Source organism: Pavona decussata, unplaced genomic scaffold (assembly GCF_977016875.1).
Source record: "Pavona decussata unplaced genomic scaffold, jaPavDecu1.1 SCAFFOLD_100, whole genome shotgun sequence".
NCBI lineage: Eukaryota > Metazoa > Cnidaria > Anthozoa > Scleractinia > Agariciidae > Pavona > Pavona decussata.
This window is the reverse complement of record NW_028145515.1, coordinates 1,340,140-1,361,225: the sequence shown is the minus strand read 5'-3', so window position 1 is coordinate 1,361,225 and position 21,086 is coordinate 1,340,140. Positions and strand designations below refer to the sequence as shown.

Sequence of the window (21,086 nt, the reverse complement as noted above, 5' to 3'; positions counted from 1 at the left end):
TTTCCGCTACTGTCAAAGATTTGAACCCTGCTGTTCCAACAGTCAGTTACTGCTATCTCATCCGTGTCACTCACCGCCACCCCCCAAGGACGGTTAAAGTGCCACTACGATCAAAATTTTGCATCCCTTTTTTTCTTCAGCTTTGGAAAGTAGAAGTGGTAAATATTTACCACGCCAAATTTTACGTTAAAATTCCAACGGGAAGACCAGTTATTTTAAACGCAAAGTTCAGCTTCGCTGTACCGCCATTACTCCAACGACAAATGGCCGTGAATTACATAGAGAGCTGGATCTAGTTGAACCGACAGGAATATGACGTCATACGCGCACAACAACATGGCCTGCTTTCGAATGTTCGATCTCGCTGAAAGAAGCCACTTCTTTTTGTTTTAGTGGCTCAAGGGCCGTCTTTACAACGCACACGTATTGTGGGCACCCGAAAGAAACCTAATGGTGGTTGTTTGAACATTTATGGTTCTGAAATACGTCAAAACGGGGTAATTTCTTCAGACAAATCGTCTTTTTGTACATCGCACCGAAGTACTAAAGACATATCCTCTCGACGACTTCGACAGCTGCTTCGAGGGAAACTCAAACGCAAGGACTGCCATACAATGCTACTGCCTCGATGCTTACTTTTCCAGGGTAAAGCAAGGGACTAAGTGAAGCGATTATGCCGACGATTACTGATCAGAAATTATGAACTGTTTTCGTGAATGCGTACAATGAAAGCAAGTGGCGCGGAGTGGTGGTGTGTATGTTTTTTTTATAGCTTATTGTAATGCTTTGTTTGTCTAGTGTTCATTTCGTCTACTTCCTATAAGTGTCATGCTTTGGTAAAATAAAAGTGCATAGATACTCCATTTTATTCATAATAATAATTGCTTGTGGTATAATATTGACAATCAACTGCCTCGAGTTTTTCGAATGCTCTCTTCGTACAAAGCACCCAACACATTTCTGAAAGACTTGTATGCCGACTGTAGAATACACACACGGCAAGGCGAGATTTTCGATCTGCATTAAATGAGCAATTGTAATTAAACTGATTGTGACATTGACATGAAAAATTCATCCCTATATATTGAAACAATCACATGATATGTGAAAGTACAGGTCAGAAGAAATTTGCAGGCAACTTTCCAGCTGATGTGGACCTGCTGACACTCCAACTTGCCAAATTCTCTAAATAATGTAACCATTACTGATTACTGTGAGTCAAGAAGGCCTTGTGGCAATCCTATTTGGTCTGTGTTATTAACTAATTATAATACTATTATTGAGCAATTTTTTTAAACATCACTTGTAAATATGCTTTGACTGTACCTTTGTGCAGAGTTGCAGAGAATATTATGCATGAAAGTTATCTTCTGGGACAAGTCAAGATAATGTCTACAATTTAAACCATATTAGTTTGTACCAAAGAGAACAAATGAACCAAACTGACAAAATTATGAGACCGTATTTTGTCCAATACCCTATTGATAGATAGATAGATAGATAGATAGTTTAATAATCAATACATGGCAGCCCGAAGGCTGAATTGCGTATTTACAATTAATAAAATCGATAAAAAGTACGTATAAAGCTAGGTACAATAAATAAAGGTATAAAAAATATGATAAAAAGGGAAACTAAGAATCTATATATATACATTATCAATACAGGATCTAATAATAAAACTATTTCTAAAACGATCTGTCTTGCATTTGGGTACGGTAAAACGCCTGTTGCACCTTAGAGTATAACGTGACGGTCCACTAAATGGTATTAAACAGTTCAGACGGTGTTCTGGGTCCTTAATAATGGTGTCAAAAGCATTAGTGCATAGCCCCGTGATGAAATCTGCAATGGGGACAATGTTCACCAGTTCGATGGCCTCCTGGTAGGGTAGTCCTGAGCATATTATAGACATGGCCCGCTTTTCGACACGCACCAACTCGTCTTTTAGGTACTTTGGCAGGGCGTAAAAAAAGACAGGCGCTGCGTACGTAAGAACAGAGCGTATACAAGCAGTGTAAAAGGTGGACATGTCCTGCCGAGGAACTCTTGACCTCTTTAACTGCACTAAGAAATACAGACGCTTTGACGCTTTCTTTATGACGTCACTAATATGTTCGTTCCACGTAAGGTTGCTCGATATGGTCAAACCCAGTAGTTTAGCACTAGTCACCCTCTCTAGTTCTTTGCCATCTACTACGATAGACGCAAACTGGGGCTCATCTTTTGCAAAAGATATCCTGAGCTCCTTACACTTGTCGCTATTGAGTTTGACTCTGTTCTGCGTAGACCACTCGGCAACCTTGTCCGCAATCTCCTGGGCATGACTTCGGTTGCCCTTGGCAACGACTTCTGATGCGGTCGTATCGTCGACATATTTCCATACATTAGCTAAATTATCAACATCTAAATCATTTATGAGTACAAGGAATAGCCACGGGCCTAGTTTTGTTCCCTGAGGAACCCCAGAGGGCACTGAACCCCACTCGGAGTAACAGCCCTCGGATAGTTTGATCCTTTGGGAACGATTAGAAAGGAAATCTATGATCCAATTGATAATTCTTGTGGGAAGATTTAACCTACACAATTTCTCTACAAGTATTCCATGATCTATAAAGTCAAACGCTTTTTTATAATCAAAGAGAATAGTTCTAACTGTAGCGCCGTTGCCATCAGTTTCCTTGGACCAGTTGTGAAGCATGTGTATCAGTGCCTGAGTAGTTGAGGAATTGGGAACAGCTCCATATTGGCGTGGATCGAGCACATCTAGAACTGCAGGTTTTACGTAATCGTGAACCACGCACTCTTCTGCGACCTTCGACAGACATGGAGTAAGGGAGATAGGCCTGAGCTGTTTCTTCAGGTCTTCAACCGGCTTCACCTTAGGTAGAGGAGATACGTCCGCGAACGTCCTATTCTAAAGAGTGTGGAAAACTACCACCAGTGCTTGGTAAATTTCATCTTTGTGTTTGAATTATTAAAAATTCTTGTATTTGTGCCTTCTTTTGTTTTCTTTGGAAAGTCTGTTATATGGACAGCCAATTTTATAGCATTTTTTGTACAACATAATAAATTTTTAACAAAAGTATCGCACTGTTTTGGTATATACCAGAGACAATACCAAGGCGTCAACAAGGTCACCTAAGCACACCATGGTAAATAGGACTACCCATGGTAAATAATGCCGTAGTAAATCTCACTTAGCTTTTAGTTTAGATCTGTCAACGACATTTCCTGAACCTTAAAATATTGGGATCTGTATTATTAGGGTTAGTTTAGGGAAGCATGAAGGCATTTTTCACAGTTACAGAAGATACCTTGTCCAGAAGAATGGGCCAGGATCTTACACTAAGGTTTACATTGTACATAATGTGCAAATTTATAAATGGAAGGGAGAGGAGGAGAACTACCAGCAAATTTTTGCAATATTGAGCATTGATACCATATCAATATGACAAGTAGGTACTGGTAATGCATGCAGACTGTGTGTGTGTGTTTTTTTTAAAAGTTGCTGTCATACCCATATCATCAAGAACCACAATGCTGCAGGCATGGTGAGAGTAGACAGCAAGACTGGCCTCTGACTTCAAGGGTAAACTTATCTTTATACAGGGAAGGTTTTTGGCCAGTGGGATCATGGCATGCATTCTTGTGCTCTGAGTATTCTCATTGTTCAAAATGGTTATCAGAGAGGGCCACAGCAAAAGGCGTACTTTTAAATTTGATCCTAGAAACTGCCAACATAGCTGATAGGAGAGTCTTCCAAAAAAATCTCCTGGATATAGGTCAAGCACATTAATATAAACAGTGAAGGGATTATGGAAATAATTATTGTTAACTGATGGCCAATTGTTTTGTTGGCTTGTTCATAGTGAGGGAGATTTGAGTGTTATGTCATAACAGCAACAACAAAAACGAAACAAAAAAGCCCACTCCCCACCACCCCCCCCCCAAAAAAAAAAAAAATAATAATAACAATAAAATGAAATAAAGTAAAAAATATGTGGTATTATTGGCATAAAAAATGGCTTTGCTATTTAAAGCTGGCCCTGTTCTTGGTTCTGTTTTTTTTTTCTGAAGGCCAAAGTAAAAACCCACAGATATCAACATCCAACATAAGAAAGCCAGGGCTATTTGACAGAAGGAAAAAGCTACACAGAATAGAAAAACAACAAACACATGGTATAAGTAGAAAAGCATGAAAATGTTTGTGGGGTCATGTAAGATAAAAATTACAAGATAGAAAAAAATTAAAATGAAGTTCATGTCGCTGAACAAAAACAAAAAATAAGCTGAGGTTAAAGTACTTTGGCTCTTAATTTAACACACCAAAGAAAAAAGAAATTAAATCTCATTTCTGGTAGAATCTCCAAGAATAATTAAGGTATATCTGTGGGAAGGATGGTCATTCTTTCATAACTATAATATTTCAATTTTATGTCTGTGAACAGTGTGTGATTTTGTGGGAAAATACACAATACTGTTACAGCACAGTGTTATGCTGGCTCTTCACACTCAACATGTAAAATGATTACAATTATAGTGTCAGTTTTAAATGAGATCAAGAGGCTGGTTTGCTTGTTTCACTCAGATTCACACATCCTCATTGATCAAGGAACAAACATTATTGAAATAACAAAAATGGGTGAGATATGATGCAAGCCTACTAGGGTTTCCTCCTTAGCTATCCTCCTAAACTTTCTTATTAATCTTTAGTTTTCCAGCTGCATTTAAGGGCTTTATTTATTGTTGAATGTTACTTGGACTGTGGCTTTAAAATATTAGGCCCCTCATGATTACTTCATTTACTCCTTGAAAGTTGTTGTAGAATGAGGAAGGGATCTAACCAGGTAATACCTGGTAGATTACAGCCCTGTAGTATTGTAATTAATTGCAAATATTCTGTAGATTACAGCTATAGCTACCCACATTTCAACTGAAGTTAATTATACATCATTTTAGTTTTGTCAAAGCTTTATTGAACTATAAAAAACGAGTTTAATAGTTCTTTTTTTCCTTGACTCATTATGCAGCTTTGATTGATACTTGCGAACACCATACACGCCACCAACATAACATCAACATGTACTGGTCTGGAGTTATCCATCCTATTCAATAATTTGTTGCTCAAGTGTTTCTGCGAATAGTGATTAGGTTCTGTTTACTAATCCCAAATAGAAAACATACCCAGAATATTAAATAACCATATGTCTTCCTCCAATACAGTTGCTGAGTAAATGCTGGAGTGAATTCGTTTCTTCTTCGGCTTTACATGAAAATCCCAGGCTTGAATGACCTGTTCGCGTGTCTTCGAAGCGTATTCTTTGCAGTCATACGACTCCAAATCCACCGCCAAGGAAATTATAATCCAAGATATTCGGTAAAATTGTCCTTTAGATCGCTTTTCACCAAACTGGATGGCGAATCTTACAAATAGTCTTGCCCATTCACTTACTTTAGGACTTACGATTACTGAGGTTTACTGAGTTCTTGCAAGGAACGCACGATGTTCGATGCGCGTATGACGTCACACAAAGATCTCATACAAGCAACCGCATTTTAGAATCACCACGGGCGTCACTTTGCCGTCGAAGTAATGGCGGACGGGTTTTGGCCGGTTTTCGGCCACTTATTCCCAGGATCAGTAAGCTTGTATAAAGCTAATTAATAGCTATTTTTGCAATTACGACCTCATTAAATAGATTGGAACACGAAAAGGGCGAAAATAGAAGTAAAAATTTTCGTCGTAGTGGCACTTTAAACATTCCAACGACTGAACCTCCCTTTGCAAAAGTTAAAACAGGTTTGTACTCCAAACTTTCGAAAAACCCGATGTCTTCACTTTTGACAACGTTTAATACGCGATCTTGTTAGTTTCAAGCAGGCGAATCCGCCCGAGAGAAAGGCCCTTTCTTTCCTCAGGCAAACCAGGCCTGGTTCCCTTCGCTTCCCGGCTCGTAACTCACACCTTTGTCGATCGCGCGAAACGAATAAGGGCGCCTGCGTAGTGGCTTCCAATATCTATAACTGTTTGATCATTTAGAGCAAACTCGTGGTATAAATGCGTTGTGATCAGTGCGGGGCGACGATTTCACGAGGGAGATGTTGGCCAGCGAAGTTTCCCGATTTCGCGAGTGAAATCTTCGCTCCGTCCCCACCACCTACCCCTGGGTCTCCGACGATGACGTCCCTCTCGTCCCACCGCTAGCCACCGACACTGAGGTGAATAGTTGTTTTAGTATATACTAAAACAGTGAGATAATATACACAACAAAAAGATGATTTTAATTCATTTATTCCTGATACGATTGCAATATTTTCGGGCGGAAATCCCGCGCGCAAAGGACTGAAACAACAAGGCGCCCCAAAAAGTCACATGATACATCAGGTGATCAAACGGGCGAGAAATTTACAACGGGAAAACTACACGTGAAGGAAAGTGCTTCGTTGTTAATTTGGATGATTTCTTCGCTTGTCACGGATGCAAACCGGGACGCGAAACTCGCGAGTTGCTCGGAGGTAAATAGCAAAGGATATTCGGAGTTTGACTAGCCAATCAGAGCGCACCTTCAACGCTATCCACTGTTTTAGTATATACTAATAAGAATTAACTATCATTACCTTACAGGATGCCGAAGGTGGTAACACAGTGGTTATAGTTGATGAACTAGGAAAAATGGTTCTGCTTTAATTTTAAGTAGTTAAAGTTAAAGCTTTGTTAATTTAGTTGGTAGAATGGTAAAACAAAAAAGGCATATATATTCCTTCGACCACTCCTAGAAATCCAAGACAACATGGTTTTACTTTCCTGAGTGGTTGCAATTAACAGTTTTCATTTAAACATTTGAATGCGATGGTTATTAAACTCTGACACCCCAAGGGCAGTTAAGCATTCCTACAGACGGACCTTTCTTAATTCCAAAAAATAACACAGGTTTGAAATGAAATAGTTTTATTAACATAGCTTGCTCCGGTGAAAAAAAGCAGGGAGCCGACGTTCTTGCTTGTTTCCGGCTTCCAGTTGTCAGGGTCAATGAAGGAGCATAGATAAATAGAAAGACTCAACAACATTTCGTTATTTCCAGACTGATCTTTTCGCCTGTAAGCAGGAAGCCGACGTTCTTGCTTGTTTCGGGCGGGCGTCGCAGCAGTGAGAGGGAAAGTTTTTCCCTTGCGCCAGGCTCCCTTAACTCGCCGGCTCGCAACTCACATGTTCTCCGTTCGCACGAAACAAACAAGAGCACTTGCTCATTGGTTACTGATATATTTATACTTGCTATAATTAGAACAAACTCGTGGCAATGCGTTATGGTAAGTCTACCACGCAGGAGCTAGAATTTTAGCATCGCGTTTACGTGAGACGGCAAATGTCACCTTGCCGTTTCATGTTTCACGTAAAATAGCGTGAACCTTTTGACTTAAGCTCTTACTTTTTTAATTTTGCGAATTTCGATGAAGCTGTTTTGTGACTCACTGTGGTCAATTCATGAAGAAAAGTGCAGTAAGGAGTGAGATATGAGGGATTTTAAAACATGAAACTTAATTTGCCCAAGTATGACATGCCGGAAAAATTATTGGGGTAATTTTTTTCAACAATTAACTACTTATATAGGCCTTAGGTTCGACTCCTGATAGAAGCACTCGGATTTCCTTTTTTCGAGTATGCCTGCATGCGTCATTCATTGAATTACACATCATATTCATTTATTCACCAGGCTTAAAATATTCTATCACATTTATTACTATAACGCATATGCGACACATTGACATTCCAATCCTAGCAGTAGGCAGGATGTTTGTCTTATGAACCTAGTTTAAAAGCCTTAGTTTCCACGAGTCTACTGTAGCTCAGTGGTAGAGCATCCGAACTAGTAATCGGAAGGTCTTAGGTTCGACTCCTGATAGAAGCACTTGAAGCATTGCAGAGTATTTTCCGAGTATTGCTGCGTCATTCATTGAATAATACATCATTTTCATTCACTTATATGTATAAGAAAAAAGGAAGAAATACTTTAATACGTAGTTCTCACGTAGACCGGACAAGCACGAAATAGCTTGTTTTCGCGTAGAAACGGCACCAGCAACCGGCAAATGCGAAAAGTGGCGGGAAAATCGTGGTCACGTGAACATTTTTGCCGTTCGCGTTTCACACTGACGTACACGCGATGATAAATCTCTCTTGCGCAACAGAAGCCTATGAATTTTGGGATAGCGGTTGAATCATATGAATAGGGAGCTTAAGCAACGACGACGGCGGAAAACAATAGGTTTAATGAGCAAAAACAATCGCCCTGCACGTGCGTTTTACATTTTGGTACATTTCTTTGCCGTCCTCTGCAAAACGACAACATGAAATGACCACATTTAAGGTTTTGTGGAGAACGTGAACACACGAAGGTGAATCTTTCGTTTTCTTTCTTAACTTGTACGCCACTCCTACCAATTTGGTTCCTGGATAGTTCGCCATTTTTGTAAAAGTCGAGCGAGTTGAAATAATCGCGAAGTAGCACAAATGAAAAAAAGATATATTTTCAGGTGACGTTTCGTTGCCGTTGCCGTCGTCGTTGAATAATTGGATCAGTGTCACAACCGAAGTCACGAGCGGAATACATACAATACTTTACGGGCCACCAGTTTTCAGTGTACGTTAAGTGCACCGCTTTCTTCCTAAAAAAGCTTCATCTAGGTTTTCACCGAACTTTTGAACCAAAAAAACGAGTCGGTTCTTTTGTGGGAATAGGCTCGTACGGTCTCAAAATGGCAAGTTCCGTTCTGTTCCGAATTTTCTCACACATTAATAAGAGCCTCTTTATATGATCTCTGTCAACTGGATTGGCTCGGTGTTAGAGATCTCGCCTCACTGCTACTTAGCTTTGTAAAATTTTTGATGTGTTCATAAGAAGGCGGGCTATACCGGTTACCGGCTGAAAAATTCCCCATATCATATCCCCCGGCTGAAAAATTCCCCATATCAATGCTCCAGCGCAGTTACCAGGACGAAGAAAAAATGCGCTATTAAAGCCTTGATTTCAGTACTGATAAACAATTTAGTACCAAGAACTACAAATGGAGATGGCAAACTTAATAGGAACGATGTATGGTCGGGCCTGTGGTTGCTTCACAGCTGCAGGATGATTTCGACAAACATTCAATGGAAAAGAATTGAAGAATGGTATCTTTTTCACCTCGTTATAACCATAGTTAATTGAGGGACTGGTTAGGAAACTTTCCCATGAAAACAATGGTTCTGCAATTTATGTTGGAAGGACCGCGACCCTGCACAATCCTTTGTTGAAACGTTCACACCACAGTTGAATAACTTAAAGGGAACCTCCACTCTCACAACAAATTAACGGGTAAGCGTTAGAAATAGTGTCTAAATTCTAAATGTTTGTCTAAAACGTTGAAATGACATTCAAGTGTGTTAAAAATTAGATGTGATTATCGACAACTTTTGCTTTTAAATTTCCTGGGGGCAACCATTTTGAATTTTATGACGTGTAATGGTTGCCGCTATTGTTATTCAGCACAAGTTCTTTTGTGTAAAACAATTGAACAACATTATTACGTCATAAAATTCAAGATGGCGGCGCGCGGGAAATTTAAAAGCGAAAATAGCCGATACTCAAATTATGGTTTTTTTTTTTCGACACTGAAAAATTATTTTCATGTTTTCCAATGAAATTTCAAAGATAATAATTTACATACAAAAATTTCTGCAATCTGATTGGTGGAGAGCATATCAATTTATCCCAAATGTAGTGCAGAAATGTGAAATTGAGTGCAGAAAGTTGAAATTAGTGCAAAAAAGGTGAAATTAAAATGATTGACAGGTATGCAAATTTGCAAAACGTCTATCTCGAAACAAAATGGCGAACAGGTTTGAAGAGAGTAACAGCATTTTAATTGAAAGTTTAAACGAAAATGCAAAGAAACTCAACAAAGCACAAACACACTGGGTAAGACTTTGGAGGTCTTGGACAGCACAAAAGGGCTACGACCAAAATATTGAAAACTATGAACCAGAGGCACTCAACAAAATTCTCGAGGATTTTCACGCAACAGTACGTAAAAAAGACGGGAAAGACTATACGAGCATGACAGTCTTCGCACTGCAATTAATTAGACCAAGAGTAAAAAAGTTCGAAGCAAGTTCTTGAAGGTAAAGCTCGGCTACTGCGATAACAAGGTAAGCTAAAGTCAAGCGGCCGAACATGTACAAGTGTCGGAAGTCTGACAAACACTGAAAAAGCTGCGAAAAAGCAAAAGGCTTTGAAGCACAAGTCCTGGTATAAACGGTTTGTTGGCTCCTGACTCAATATTTTGGCTTAGAGCATCTGTTGAAGATTTCCATGTCGGCTTGGACGAACAAACGTTGAATTCATTTAGAACCAGACTAAAACACGCCAGTCGGGACTGTCTGCAAAGCCCCGGCTCCTGTCAGTTCGAAAACATGCTGAGGACGGTGATTGAGTTCAGACTTCTTTTAATATTGACTTAAAAGTTCGCTTTGTGATTTGAAAACTTGCTCTTTTTAGAGAGATGGTATTTTTAGTATGTGAACACGAATGTCAATCAAGGTTGTCATTTTTGAAACCAATCAAATACATGTAGGCGGAGCATTAGCTGACAGACAAGGAATGAACAAAAGCTTATTTGAAATTTTTGAATGTATATTATTAACAAGTAATCACATGATTTTTCTCGTGCAATTTGGAATAAATGAGCTCTCGTAAAATTTTAAAAGACCACAAATTGCACTCGCCCTGCGGGCTCGTGCAATTTTGTTAGCCTTTTAAAATTTTACTCGTGCTCATTTATTCCAAATTGCACTCGGAATCATGTGATTACCTATACAAATTGTATTTTAAATAATGTAACTTTAACATGTTTCGAGAGTGGAGGTTTCCTTTAACAAAAACGTTTCGATTGGTCAGTTGCTCCAGCACATTCCAAATTCTATTGTTGATTATGTAGGGTCAAGGCCAAAAAGACAAACAAAAACATATAACAAAGAAGTTTGTCAGGTTTCACAACCATTGCCTTTAACTAACTATAATATAACTCAGCTTAAATTTCCCATATGAATAATAAACAAAATTGGCCCCGCTAACAGGTCAGACGGGCTTCTGGGCTCAAATGAAGAGGCCCTAATTCGTTCTGAATGACAGAAAAATCAGCAGTATAAGAGTTGAAGAGACATTTCCAACCACAAAATAAACTTAAATTAACCAGTAATTATCATTCTTTTATTTATTAAAATAAATTCAAAACAAGCACAGAAACTATTCAATCACATTCTTTTCACAAAAATCACCAGTTCCATTGATGCAAATTTACAGAATTAAAATATTTTAGTTTTAAAGATCCTCAAAAACCAATCTATAAACGAATTGACAATATATAATTCTAACTTATAAAGACTAAGAGGCGTTACTTATGAGATAATGTACAATAGATCTCAGCATAAAAAAATGCCGTCAATTTAAACTTATTTTCATTCCCTGAGTCATGAAATCCTGTTAGACTTGTTTGCGTATCCTGGTAACCTTGCCCTTCATAGAAAAGAGGCTGGAATTGACACTGTTACGATACAAACCTTACTGATTTTTATATGAAAATCACGTTATTCTTATGGTAACTAGTTTGCATATACACATGAAAAGTACTGCGGTTTTATCGAGAAAAAGTCAACTCCTCGCTTCTACTCAAAGATCAGGCCACTAAGGAAACAACTATAAAATGGACAATTGATGTAACATATTTATCTAATTTAAGCTTAAAGGCTCTTAGAAATAAAAAGATTGAATCATACATTTGTTTGTTTGACTATTGTTTATCATCGGGTCGTTTTTCTCGCAAAAGGTTTTAAACAGCGCAGTACAATAAAGTCATTGAAGAAAGCTAAATATTCAGCTATTACTTACAGTATGAGTAAAAGTGTCTTCGAGCCTTCTACTGAAAAAATTAACTTATTTGCAATGGAAATGCACCCAAGCCTCTTTTAAAACATTACTGGTAAGAACTTCAAAACATAAACTAACACTTAATTAAACCTTAACTTATCGAAATATGAAACAAATTAAAACAGACGTCATTCTCAACAAAATTCCTAATAATTTTAATCTCATTCTACACTAATGATCATTCAGAAATTTCACAACAATCAGGCTTGTGTCACTAGTAACATAGTTATAGTTAAAAAATCACAATTTCAGCTGCCATCAAAGGCCTGCCAACCTCCTTTCTGAATGCCACGTAAGGCTAAAATGAAAACATGCGGGCAAAACTCTCCAATTTTAACCAAATTGCATCAAACAATTGCTAACTTCTATTAATTTTATCTGTTCTAGAGTTTTTTCTCTTTATTTTACAAACATGATTTACACTCCTGAATTACAGTAAAACAGTACCTTTTACCACTCCCAAGACAACACGAGTTCGTTCTTCTTCAGTGGCTGCATATGTAACAGTTTTCATTCAAACATTTGAATGCGGTCGTTATTGAACTCTGACACAACAATTCTATCATTACTTAAATCAGCTACACACGTTGGACTATAAATTTCTCCTTTGTTACTACCTTCTGTTCCAAACTTGCCAACAAACTTGCCACATGCATTCAATTCAAAAACTTGTATTCTGTCATTATCCCGATGACACACCATCAGGTGTTTGGATTTAGTCACTGCTAAACAACGGGGAGAATTAAACTCACCATCCCCTCCCCCCTGCTGTCCAAATTTATATTGGTATTTACCCTCGGTACTGAACACTTTAATACAGTGTTCATCTCGGTCTGACACTATGAGATATTCATCACACTGAACACAGTGAACAGGAAGACTAAAAGAACCAGGCCCACCTATCTTTCTTACAAACTCACCAGCTGTTGAAAAGATCTTAATCAGTTTGTTACCGGTATCAGCAACTACAATATTTCCATTGGCATCTAATGATAAACCCCAAGGATTAGAGAGCTGACTATCAAGGCTTCCTTGCCCACCAAACATACCCATGTACCTACCCTGCCCACTGAAAATCTGGATTCTATGGTTATGATTGTCTGCTATGAAAATATTTCCGTTATTATCAAAGCATATTCCACGAGGAAAGCTAAATTCTCCCAGATTGGAACCATTGCAACCAAAGGATCTTAAGTAATTCCCACTACTGTCAAAGATTTGCACCCTGTGGTTCCAACAGTCAGTTACTGCTATCTCATCCGTGTTACTCACTGCCACCCCCCAAGGACCGTTTAACATTCCTATAGACGAACCTTTCTTTCCAAAAGATAGAACAGGTTTGAACTGTAATGGTTTTACTAACATAGCCTGCGAGCAAGCTCCCTGCTCTGGTGAAAAATAGCGAGAGGCACTCGGCGAAGGAGAGTGTCCAACGCTAGTTTTTCCCCGAGCGGAAAGATTCCCGGAGCTGACAGCCTGCTCGCGGGTTTTTACTAGCAAATCATAAGGACTGCCACGAACATGTTCCCCGTTTACCTTAATAATAATTGAATATCTGCCTCTTTCTTTGAGAGAATAGCTGATCTTATACTGTCCATTCTTGTTATCACTGATTCGCACTTCTGTCCCGCACTCTCGCCCTCGTTGCTCTTGGATCTCCACCGTCACACGGTCACGTTTATTGTAACACTGTCTTCCTTCTACAGTTTTTGTTGTCAAAGTGAATTGCGTTTCACGTCCAGCAAATGTTTCATTCAGTCCTTTGCCTTCAGCTATTGATTGACTTGCTTTCGTTTGACGCAGTATCTTTAAGATACCAATTTCTTCGCTTTTAACAGTGTCTAACAAGTTTTGATTTTGAACGAAAACGAAAACTGGAAGACTTCCAGGGTCATGGACAACTGGCTCGTCTTGAACATGAATTCCCTCAAAGATTGTTTCTGGTGAGGTATTTAGTCCCACAACCTCAATGTTGTTTCTTCGCACTAACAGTTTGTCAGCTTTTCCTAGCGATGATTCAATCAGCTTTATTTCATTCTCGATCTTGTTCTTTTGTGTTGTTAAACTTTCAAGCAACTTCTTTGTCTGGCTTTTCACCGCTGCGAAAATATTTTGTTTCCTTGCTTCAATGATCGCGAATAAGTCATCTGCAAATTTCTGGACATTTCTTTTCAGGTCTTTGCCTTGTTGTATCAGTTTAGCGTAATCTTCGTCGAGTTGCTTAACAGCGTTCTTCTTTGCTAGTAAGATCTGTCTCTGTGTTTCCGCAATATTCTTCATTTCAGTCTTTCGTCTTTCAGCTTCGTCTTCTACGTGCTTTAACGTATGACTAGAATGTTTTAGAGTTACACACGCTTGGCAGACGGCCAGTTTACAATTCTCGCAGAAGAACTCAAGCTCTTTTCTCTCGTGCCGTGGTTCTGAACAAAACGCGGGCCGCTTGAGTACATCCTCGTAGTCTTTGTCTTGGAACTCTTTCACCGCCAGAACGCGGTGATCTCTGTTTGTTCGCATCATGTTGTGTCCAATTAGGCACTGTTCACAATAAAACATGCAACACTGGAAACAGTACGAAGCCTCTGAGCTTTTCTTGTCGCAGTTTCCACACGTGACTTGGGTTGTGTTGCATTCTTTAATGGCCAGAACATCAATCATGCCGTTCAGGTAAAAGCTGGTCGGAAGATCCTTGAGATCGCCGCTTGCAGGAAGTTTGCAAAGGGTTTGGCACTTGGGACATTTGACTGCGTTTCCACCGCCGCTTGTCTCATACCAATGATTTAAACACTCCAAACAGAAACTGTGCAGACAGGATAGCTGTTTGGGATCCGTAAATATGCCTGAACACACTGGACAAGACACTTCTTCGCGAAGATTATAAAAGAGCGTTCGGATATCCATGTTGCCTTCAACAATCAAGGGAGGAAATCGTACACAATAGAGCCTTGTTCGTGCGGCTTTCTATAGCTATTTTCAGCTTTTCTCGGAATTAGAGAGCAACAAGCCAATCATAGAACGCTGATTTGAGATGTTGTTTGTCCTTCTGCCCCTGGCGAGCTTTATTACGTGGGATGCCTGTGCAGCCCACGTTATAAAACAAGATGCCTGCTACACTGGCATTACGCGTGATGCTGGGGCTGATTCATTTATTCCAACTGTATGCTTTGCCGATTGATAAGACTATCCTTGCTAGTGGAATAGTTTAAGTCACGGCGATCGCGTTACGTTGTTTCCTTTGTGTTACGCGACTCAGACTATCACCGGAAATTTTAGCCTCCCACGCAGACGTTCTTAGGGCAGGAACGCGTGACGAACCCCCAAGAACGTCTGCGTGAGAGGCTACGGAAAATTTGTGATATTCCATTACGATAACGTAAGCTTCTCAATGACCTCTTTTCAGTCTCGCGTCGTGGTCTAAGACTGTCAAACAAAGCACGATTCCTTCGCCAGGAACTCACCAATTTCCACCGTTTTGATTGATTGTTTTATTTACCCATATTTGAAATCATTTACAATGTGAAATGTGACAAAACAAGATAACTATTTGGGAGGGAAACTGAAGAAACCCTTGCGGGCTTTTACAAGGCAGTTCCCCTATTACAATACATAACTTTAAAATTAATTTATAGGTATCGGTACATTACTTGTTAATGGTATTGTACGATATACGTTAACTATATGTAGCCAAGGCTTAATCTAATCATTATTTCAGTATTACCAGTAGCGAGTATAATAAAGTAAAATTGTCCAAAAGCGTTAAGCACCAGAAATCAAAAACTTTTTCATATTCTTATTGAAAATAAAAACACTATTTGATTGCTTAATAGGTGCAGGAATATTATTCCAAGTATTAATTACTTTGTTGCGAGTTGAATAAACACTATAATTTGTCCTATTAAAAGTTTTATGTAGCTTTCTTGAACTTCTTGTATGATAATTGTGAAGTTCTGCATTAATAATACAAAAATTATTAAAATAAGGTGGAAGAGCATTGTTGACCAGGTTGTAACTGAATGAAGAAATCAAGAGATCATTTATTTGGTGTATGTTTAGAATTTCTAACTTATTGAAAAGTGGAAGAGATGGTGTATTATAAGGAGAGAAAGTGATGATTCTTAAAATTTTCTTTTGCAGCTTAAATAAGTTTTCTAACCGTGTAGGAAAGTTATTATCCCAAACTATATTTCCATAGTGTAGGTTAGGGTTATTAAGTTTTACGTGTCGGGTGCTTCTTAGAAGTTATTCTTTCGATTTACCGCTTCAAAATGGTGAAATTTCCGTTTGAAAACGGCGCACTTGAGTCCAGAACATGTTAAAATAATATGGCGCGACTATTTAATCCGTCATTAATAAATATATCAAATGATGCATTGACGTCACACAGGTAGGGGTGAGTGGGTCCCCTCCCTCACGATATAAGCGACAAGAATGGATTTTGATTGGCCTGCCTTTGTTGAAGACAATCAGAACACTACATCCCGAGTAGGAGAGGGGAGAGTTTAATGAATAAATTAATGTACCGATTTGTAGCTACTACGAAGAAAAAAAAAAAAGAAATCGACCCGTTTTAAGACACGGTATGCCCCCTCAGGGCATCCCGCGTAAAAAAGAAATCGACCCGTTTTTAGACACGGTATGCCCCTTCAGGGCATCCCGCGTAACAAGATGCCTGCTATACTGGCATTACGCGTGATGCTGGGGCTGATTCATTTATTCCAACTGTATGCTTCGCCGATTGATAAAACTATCCTTGCTAATGGAATAGTTTGAGTCACGACGATCGCGTTACGTTATTTACCTTGTGTTACGCGACTCAGACTATTACCGGAAATGTGTGAAATTCCATTACGATAATGTAAGCTTTTCAATGACCTCTTTTTAGTCTCGCGTCGTGGTCTAAGACTGTCAAACAAAGCACTATTCCTTCGCCAGGAACTCACCAATTTCCACCGTTTTAAATGTCGGGTGCTTCTTAGAAGTTATTCTTTCGATTCACCGCTTCAAAATGGTGAAATTTCTGTTTGAAAACGGCACACTTGAGTCCAGAACACGTTAACAATATGGCGCGACAATTTAATCCGTCCTTAATAAATATATCAAATGATGCGTTGACGTCACACCGGTAGGGTTGAGTGGGTCCCCTCCCTCGCGATTAAAGCGACAAGAATGGATGTTGATTGGCCTGCTGTTGTTGAAGACAATCAGAACATTACATCCCGAGTAGGAGAGGGGAGAGTTTAATGAATAAATTAATGTACCGATTTGTGACTACGAGGAAGAAAAAAAAACAAGATGCCTGCTACACTGGCATTACGCGTGATGCTGGGGCTGATTCATTTATTCCAACTGTATGCTTTGCCGATTGATAAGACTATCCTTGCTAGTGGAATAGTTTAAGTCACGACGATCGCGTTACGTTGTTTCCTTTGTGTTACGCGACTCAGAGTATCACCGGAAATTTTAGCCTCCCACGCAGACGTTCTTAGGGCAGGAACGCGTGACGAACCCCCAAGAACGTCTGCGTGGGAGGCTACGGAAAATTTGTAAAATTCCATTACGATAACGTAAGCTTCTCAATGACCTCTTTTCAGTCTCGCGTCGTGGTCTAAGACTGTCAAACAAAGCACGATTCCTTCGCCAGGAACTCACCAATTTCCACCGTTTTACGTGTCGGGTGCTTCTTAGAAGTTATTCTTTCGATTTACCGCTTCAAAATGGTGAAATTTCCGTTTGAAAACGGCGCACTTGAGTCCAGAACATGTTAAAACAATATGGCGCGACTATTTAATCCTTCATTAATAAATATATCAAATGATGCATTGACGTCACACAGGTAGGGGTGAGTGGGTCCCCTCCCTCACGATATAAGCGACAAGAATGGATTTTGATTGGCCTGCCTTTGTTGGAGACAATCAGAACAATACATCCCGAGTAGGAGAGGGGAGAGTTTAATGAATAAATTAATGTACCGATTTGTAGCTACTACGAAGAAAAAAAAAAAGAAATCGACCCGTTTTAAGACACGGTATGCCCCCTCGGGGCATCCCGCGTAATGAGGGCCGTTTGTTCTTCTTTGTATCCACAAATGCGCATCTTTCAATTATTAACTCGTTTAAGATGTATCAAATTCAGTTTTCTCCTAGAGGGGAACTTTTTGTCTCCTATTGTCCTTATTGTCTTTAACAAAAACGGTCCAATCAGAATGCAATATCTTAGTGTAGGTCAGGAGGGATCGGAGGGGAGTTAATTACTATTGTGATTATTCAGGTCCTAGTGATCTCTCGGTGGAACTGAAAAGGCTTGACTTAAGTGGCGTGGCCATATTGTTTTAATGTTTTAGATTCCAATGTGCCGTTTTCAAAAAGAAAATTAACCCTTTTGAAGCGGTAAATCGAAAGAATAACTTCTAAGAAGCACTCGACAGTAAAAACGGTGGAAATCGGAGAGTTCAAGGCGAAGGAATCATGCTTCTGTTTGACAGTTGTAGAACCATCCAGAATATGCGGGGGAAAGGTCATTGGTATTAAGCTAAAACGCAGATCGCATCACTTTGTCGAATTGATGCTTAAACGCAACTGGAAATCCACTTTACAAAAAGATTAAAGATTTGATTGTCCATTTGTACTAAAAGTTTTCATTTAGGAAAGCTTTTTGCCTGTTTTCTTTCCGTTTTTTTTTTTTTTGGTGAAACGAAACCAATTTGTAATCTGACACTTTTATTTACATAACCAGAAACGTGAGTCAGGCCACGTTATTGTAATTGAAATTCCGGTATAACGATAAGACGCGTAACACAAGGGAAACAACATAACGCTATCTTTGTGACTCAAAATATTCCATTAGCTAGGATAGTCTGCGAAGCTTACAATTATAAGAATCAAGGGGCATCACACGTAAATGCCAGTATAGGCATCTTGTTTAACATGTCAACTGCATGAAATGCGAAACAATTGTTTGGTCACGATTAGATCAGATTCGAACTTAACCAATCACAAAGAGGCTGTCTTTGACAAGTTTGATATATAGTATCTGCGAATGTTCGGATCAGGTGATTTCTTATTAGAGTCACGCGATGTCTACAGTATGTCACGCGATCAGTCTCATTGCGCGTTACAGCGATTTTAGGTATTCTAAATTTCTAAATATAAATAAGTGAGACACTGAATGTTTAGCGCCAAAATTATATCAGGAACAATAGGTCAATCGGTGGGAGAATTTTGACATACACAGCTACGAAACAGTTTTAACGTACAATTCAGTTTTAAAATACTTGGACGAAGTCAAGCAATTGTTGCCAACCAACAAACTAGATGCATCTCTCTCTCTCTCTCTCTCTCTCTCTCTCTCTCTCTCTCTCTCTCTCTCTCTCTCTCTCTCTCTCTCTCTCTCTCTCTCTCTCTCTCTCTCTCTCTCTCTCTCTCTCTCTCTCTCTCTCTCTCTCTCTCTCTCTCTCTCTCTCTCTCTCTCTCTCTCTCTCTCTCTCTCTCTCTCTCTCTCTCTCTCTCTCTCTCTCTCTCTCTGTCTCTCTACATTCTCAAAATTTATGCAGACAGTCAGTTATCATACAATTTCCTGCTTCAACGGCTAAAAAAAGGGGGACGACCTCGAAACATAGACTCCAGACCCCTCGAAACCGCAGACCTCGAAAACACAGACCCATGGTCAGTATTACACGGTGTATTATGGTCACGCAATCACCACAGGTAAGGACTTTTTATTAATTTCGACAGAACCCGCTTCAGGTTTATAGAAGTTCCAACCGGAAAACAAGATCGCTAGATCTGGAATGAGCGCAAAAGTTAAATCTTAGCACAGAGATATTTATTGTCTCCCATTGAGCGTAGACCTAGAAAACGACATGTTCTAGCATCACGTACATTTGCAGCCAACTGAAACTGAAATGTGCTACTACCACAGGGAAACATCAAAGGTAATAAAGTCAAGTGCATGGAGTTTTTGGTATTCTTGTGTTAAAGGTAAACACTCAAGAAATGTGTGTCTAGACGGCCACGCGAAAATTGTAAAGAAATAACAAAGAGAATTTTTCCATCTCGCGCTTAACTTATCGACAACCAGAACACAAGATCGCTAGATCAGTAATCGATAGAAAAGTAAAATCTTATGGTGTGGGTGTTGTAAATCGCCGGCAATGTCAGTAACAAATAACACTCACACAATCATCATGAACATGAGAAATTGCCGCCGACATACACTATATTTTGTAAAGTTTTATTGAAAACAGTCAATAACTCAGCTAGATTTGTTTAAATTGGATTAATCATAAAAGGAACGTGTGTTCTGATGATCAGCTTGGGCAGTTTCTTATGTTTAAATGAACTGTAACTTTTATCAAAGACCCCTTAAAACTTAGGCCTCAAAACTATAAAAACACGTTAACTACCGGAGTATAATATAAATATAAACAACGTAAATTATATTATACCTTTTCGATTTGCGAGTAATCGGCGTTCTAAAGCGCCACTCGATTATTAGAACCCTCGAACCGACAAGCAATTAACAAATACTGAGTAGTACTAATACTCGAACTGACAAGCAATTAACAAATACTGAGTAGTACTAATACTCGAACTGACAAGCAATTAACAAATACTGAGTATCAGTAACGGTAACAGGTAAAAAGCTATCAAATCATCTACATGTATTTATATTTGTAAAATTCTTTCATCAAACACCCGCTTTTAATATATCTATAAAATGTCTTGTTATAATCGAAGTGGATTCTAATCATTTCAATGTGATAGAAAGTTCCTCCATTAGTCTTTTTAAAGCTATACCAAGTGCAGCGAATTCACTTCATCTTTATAAACTGGAGTCGTTGGACAATCCTGTTTTTACGTTTTCGTAACATTACATCGGGTACCAACGGAAAACAATGGGCTGATTTACACGGTGAATGTCACAAAAAAATTCAATGGTAACTTTCCTTCCAAACATCAATTTAACAAAAAAAAAAACGTAATTGACTGCTTTTGAATGTGTAAAACAATTACTTTGTATAACTTGGGTGTAAGCATGACCGGAGTACAACTTTTGACAAATGTTGTCAGTAGTCAACATTTCCCGTTGAGAGCCGTGATGCTTTCAATATTGGTTATACTGATT

General features: G+C 39.0%; 3 protein-coding genes and 1 pseudogene across 6 annotated transcripts in view; 1 reads left to right on the top strand and 3 right to left on the bottom strand.

Annotated features, from left to right (window-relative positions):
- Positions 1-21,086, bottom strand: part of LOC146472238 (E3 ubiquitin-protein ligase TRIM45-like) — a 212,711-nt gene that overhangs the window by 144,240 nt on the left and 47,385 nt on the right. The window contains exon 2 of one of the 3 annotated variants that reach the window (XM_085119652.1): positions 11,709-12,056. The exons of the other annotated variants lie outside the window; for them this stretch is intronic. The gene's annotated coding sequence lies outside the window, so the exon portion shown is untranslated. The remainder of the gene's footprint in view (positions 1-11,708; positions 12,057-21,086) is intronic. 3 annotated transcript variants of the gene reach the window in all.
- LOC146472241 (E3 ubiquitin-protein ligase TRIM45-like) overlaps positions 1-21,086 on the bottom strand; it is a 70,897-nt gene that overhangs the window by 42,304 nt on the left and 7,507 nt on the right. The gene's annotated exons all lie outside the window — the stretch shown is intronic.
- LOC146472242 (cancer-related nucleoside-triphosphatase homolog) overlaps positions 1-21,086 on the top strand; it is a 45,758-nt pseudogene that overhangs the window by 21,673 nt on the left and 2,999 nt on the right. The gene's annotated exons all lie outside the window — the stretch shown is intronic.
- On the bottom strand, positions 12,255-14,864 carry LOC146472243 (E3 ubiquitin-protein ligase TRIM45-like). Its single transcript, XM_085119642.1, has one exon. It carries the CDS (start codon positions 14,862-14,864, stop codon positions 12,477-12,479), a length of 2,388 nt encoding a protein of 795 aa, XP_084975768.1. The 3' UTR covers positions 12,255-12,476.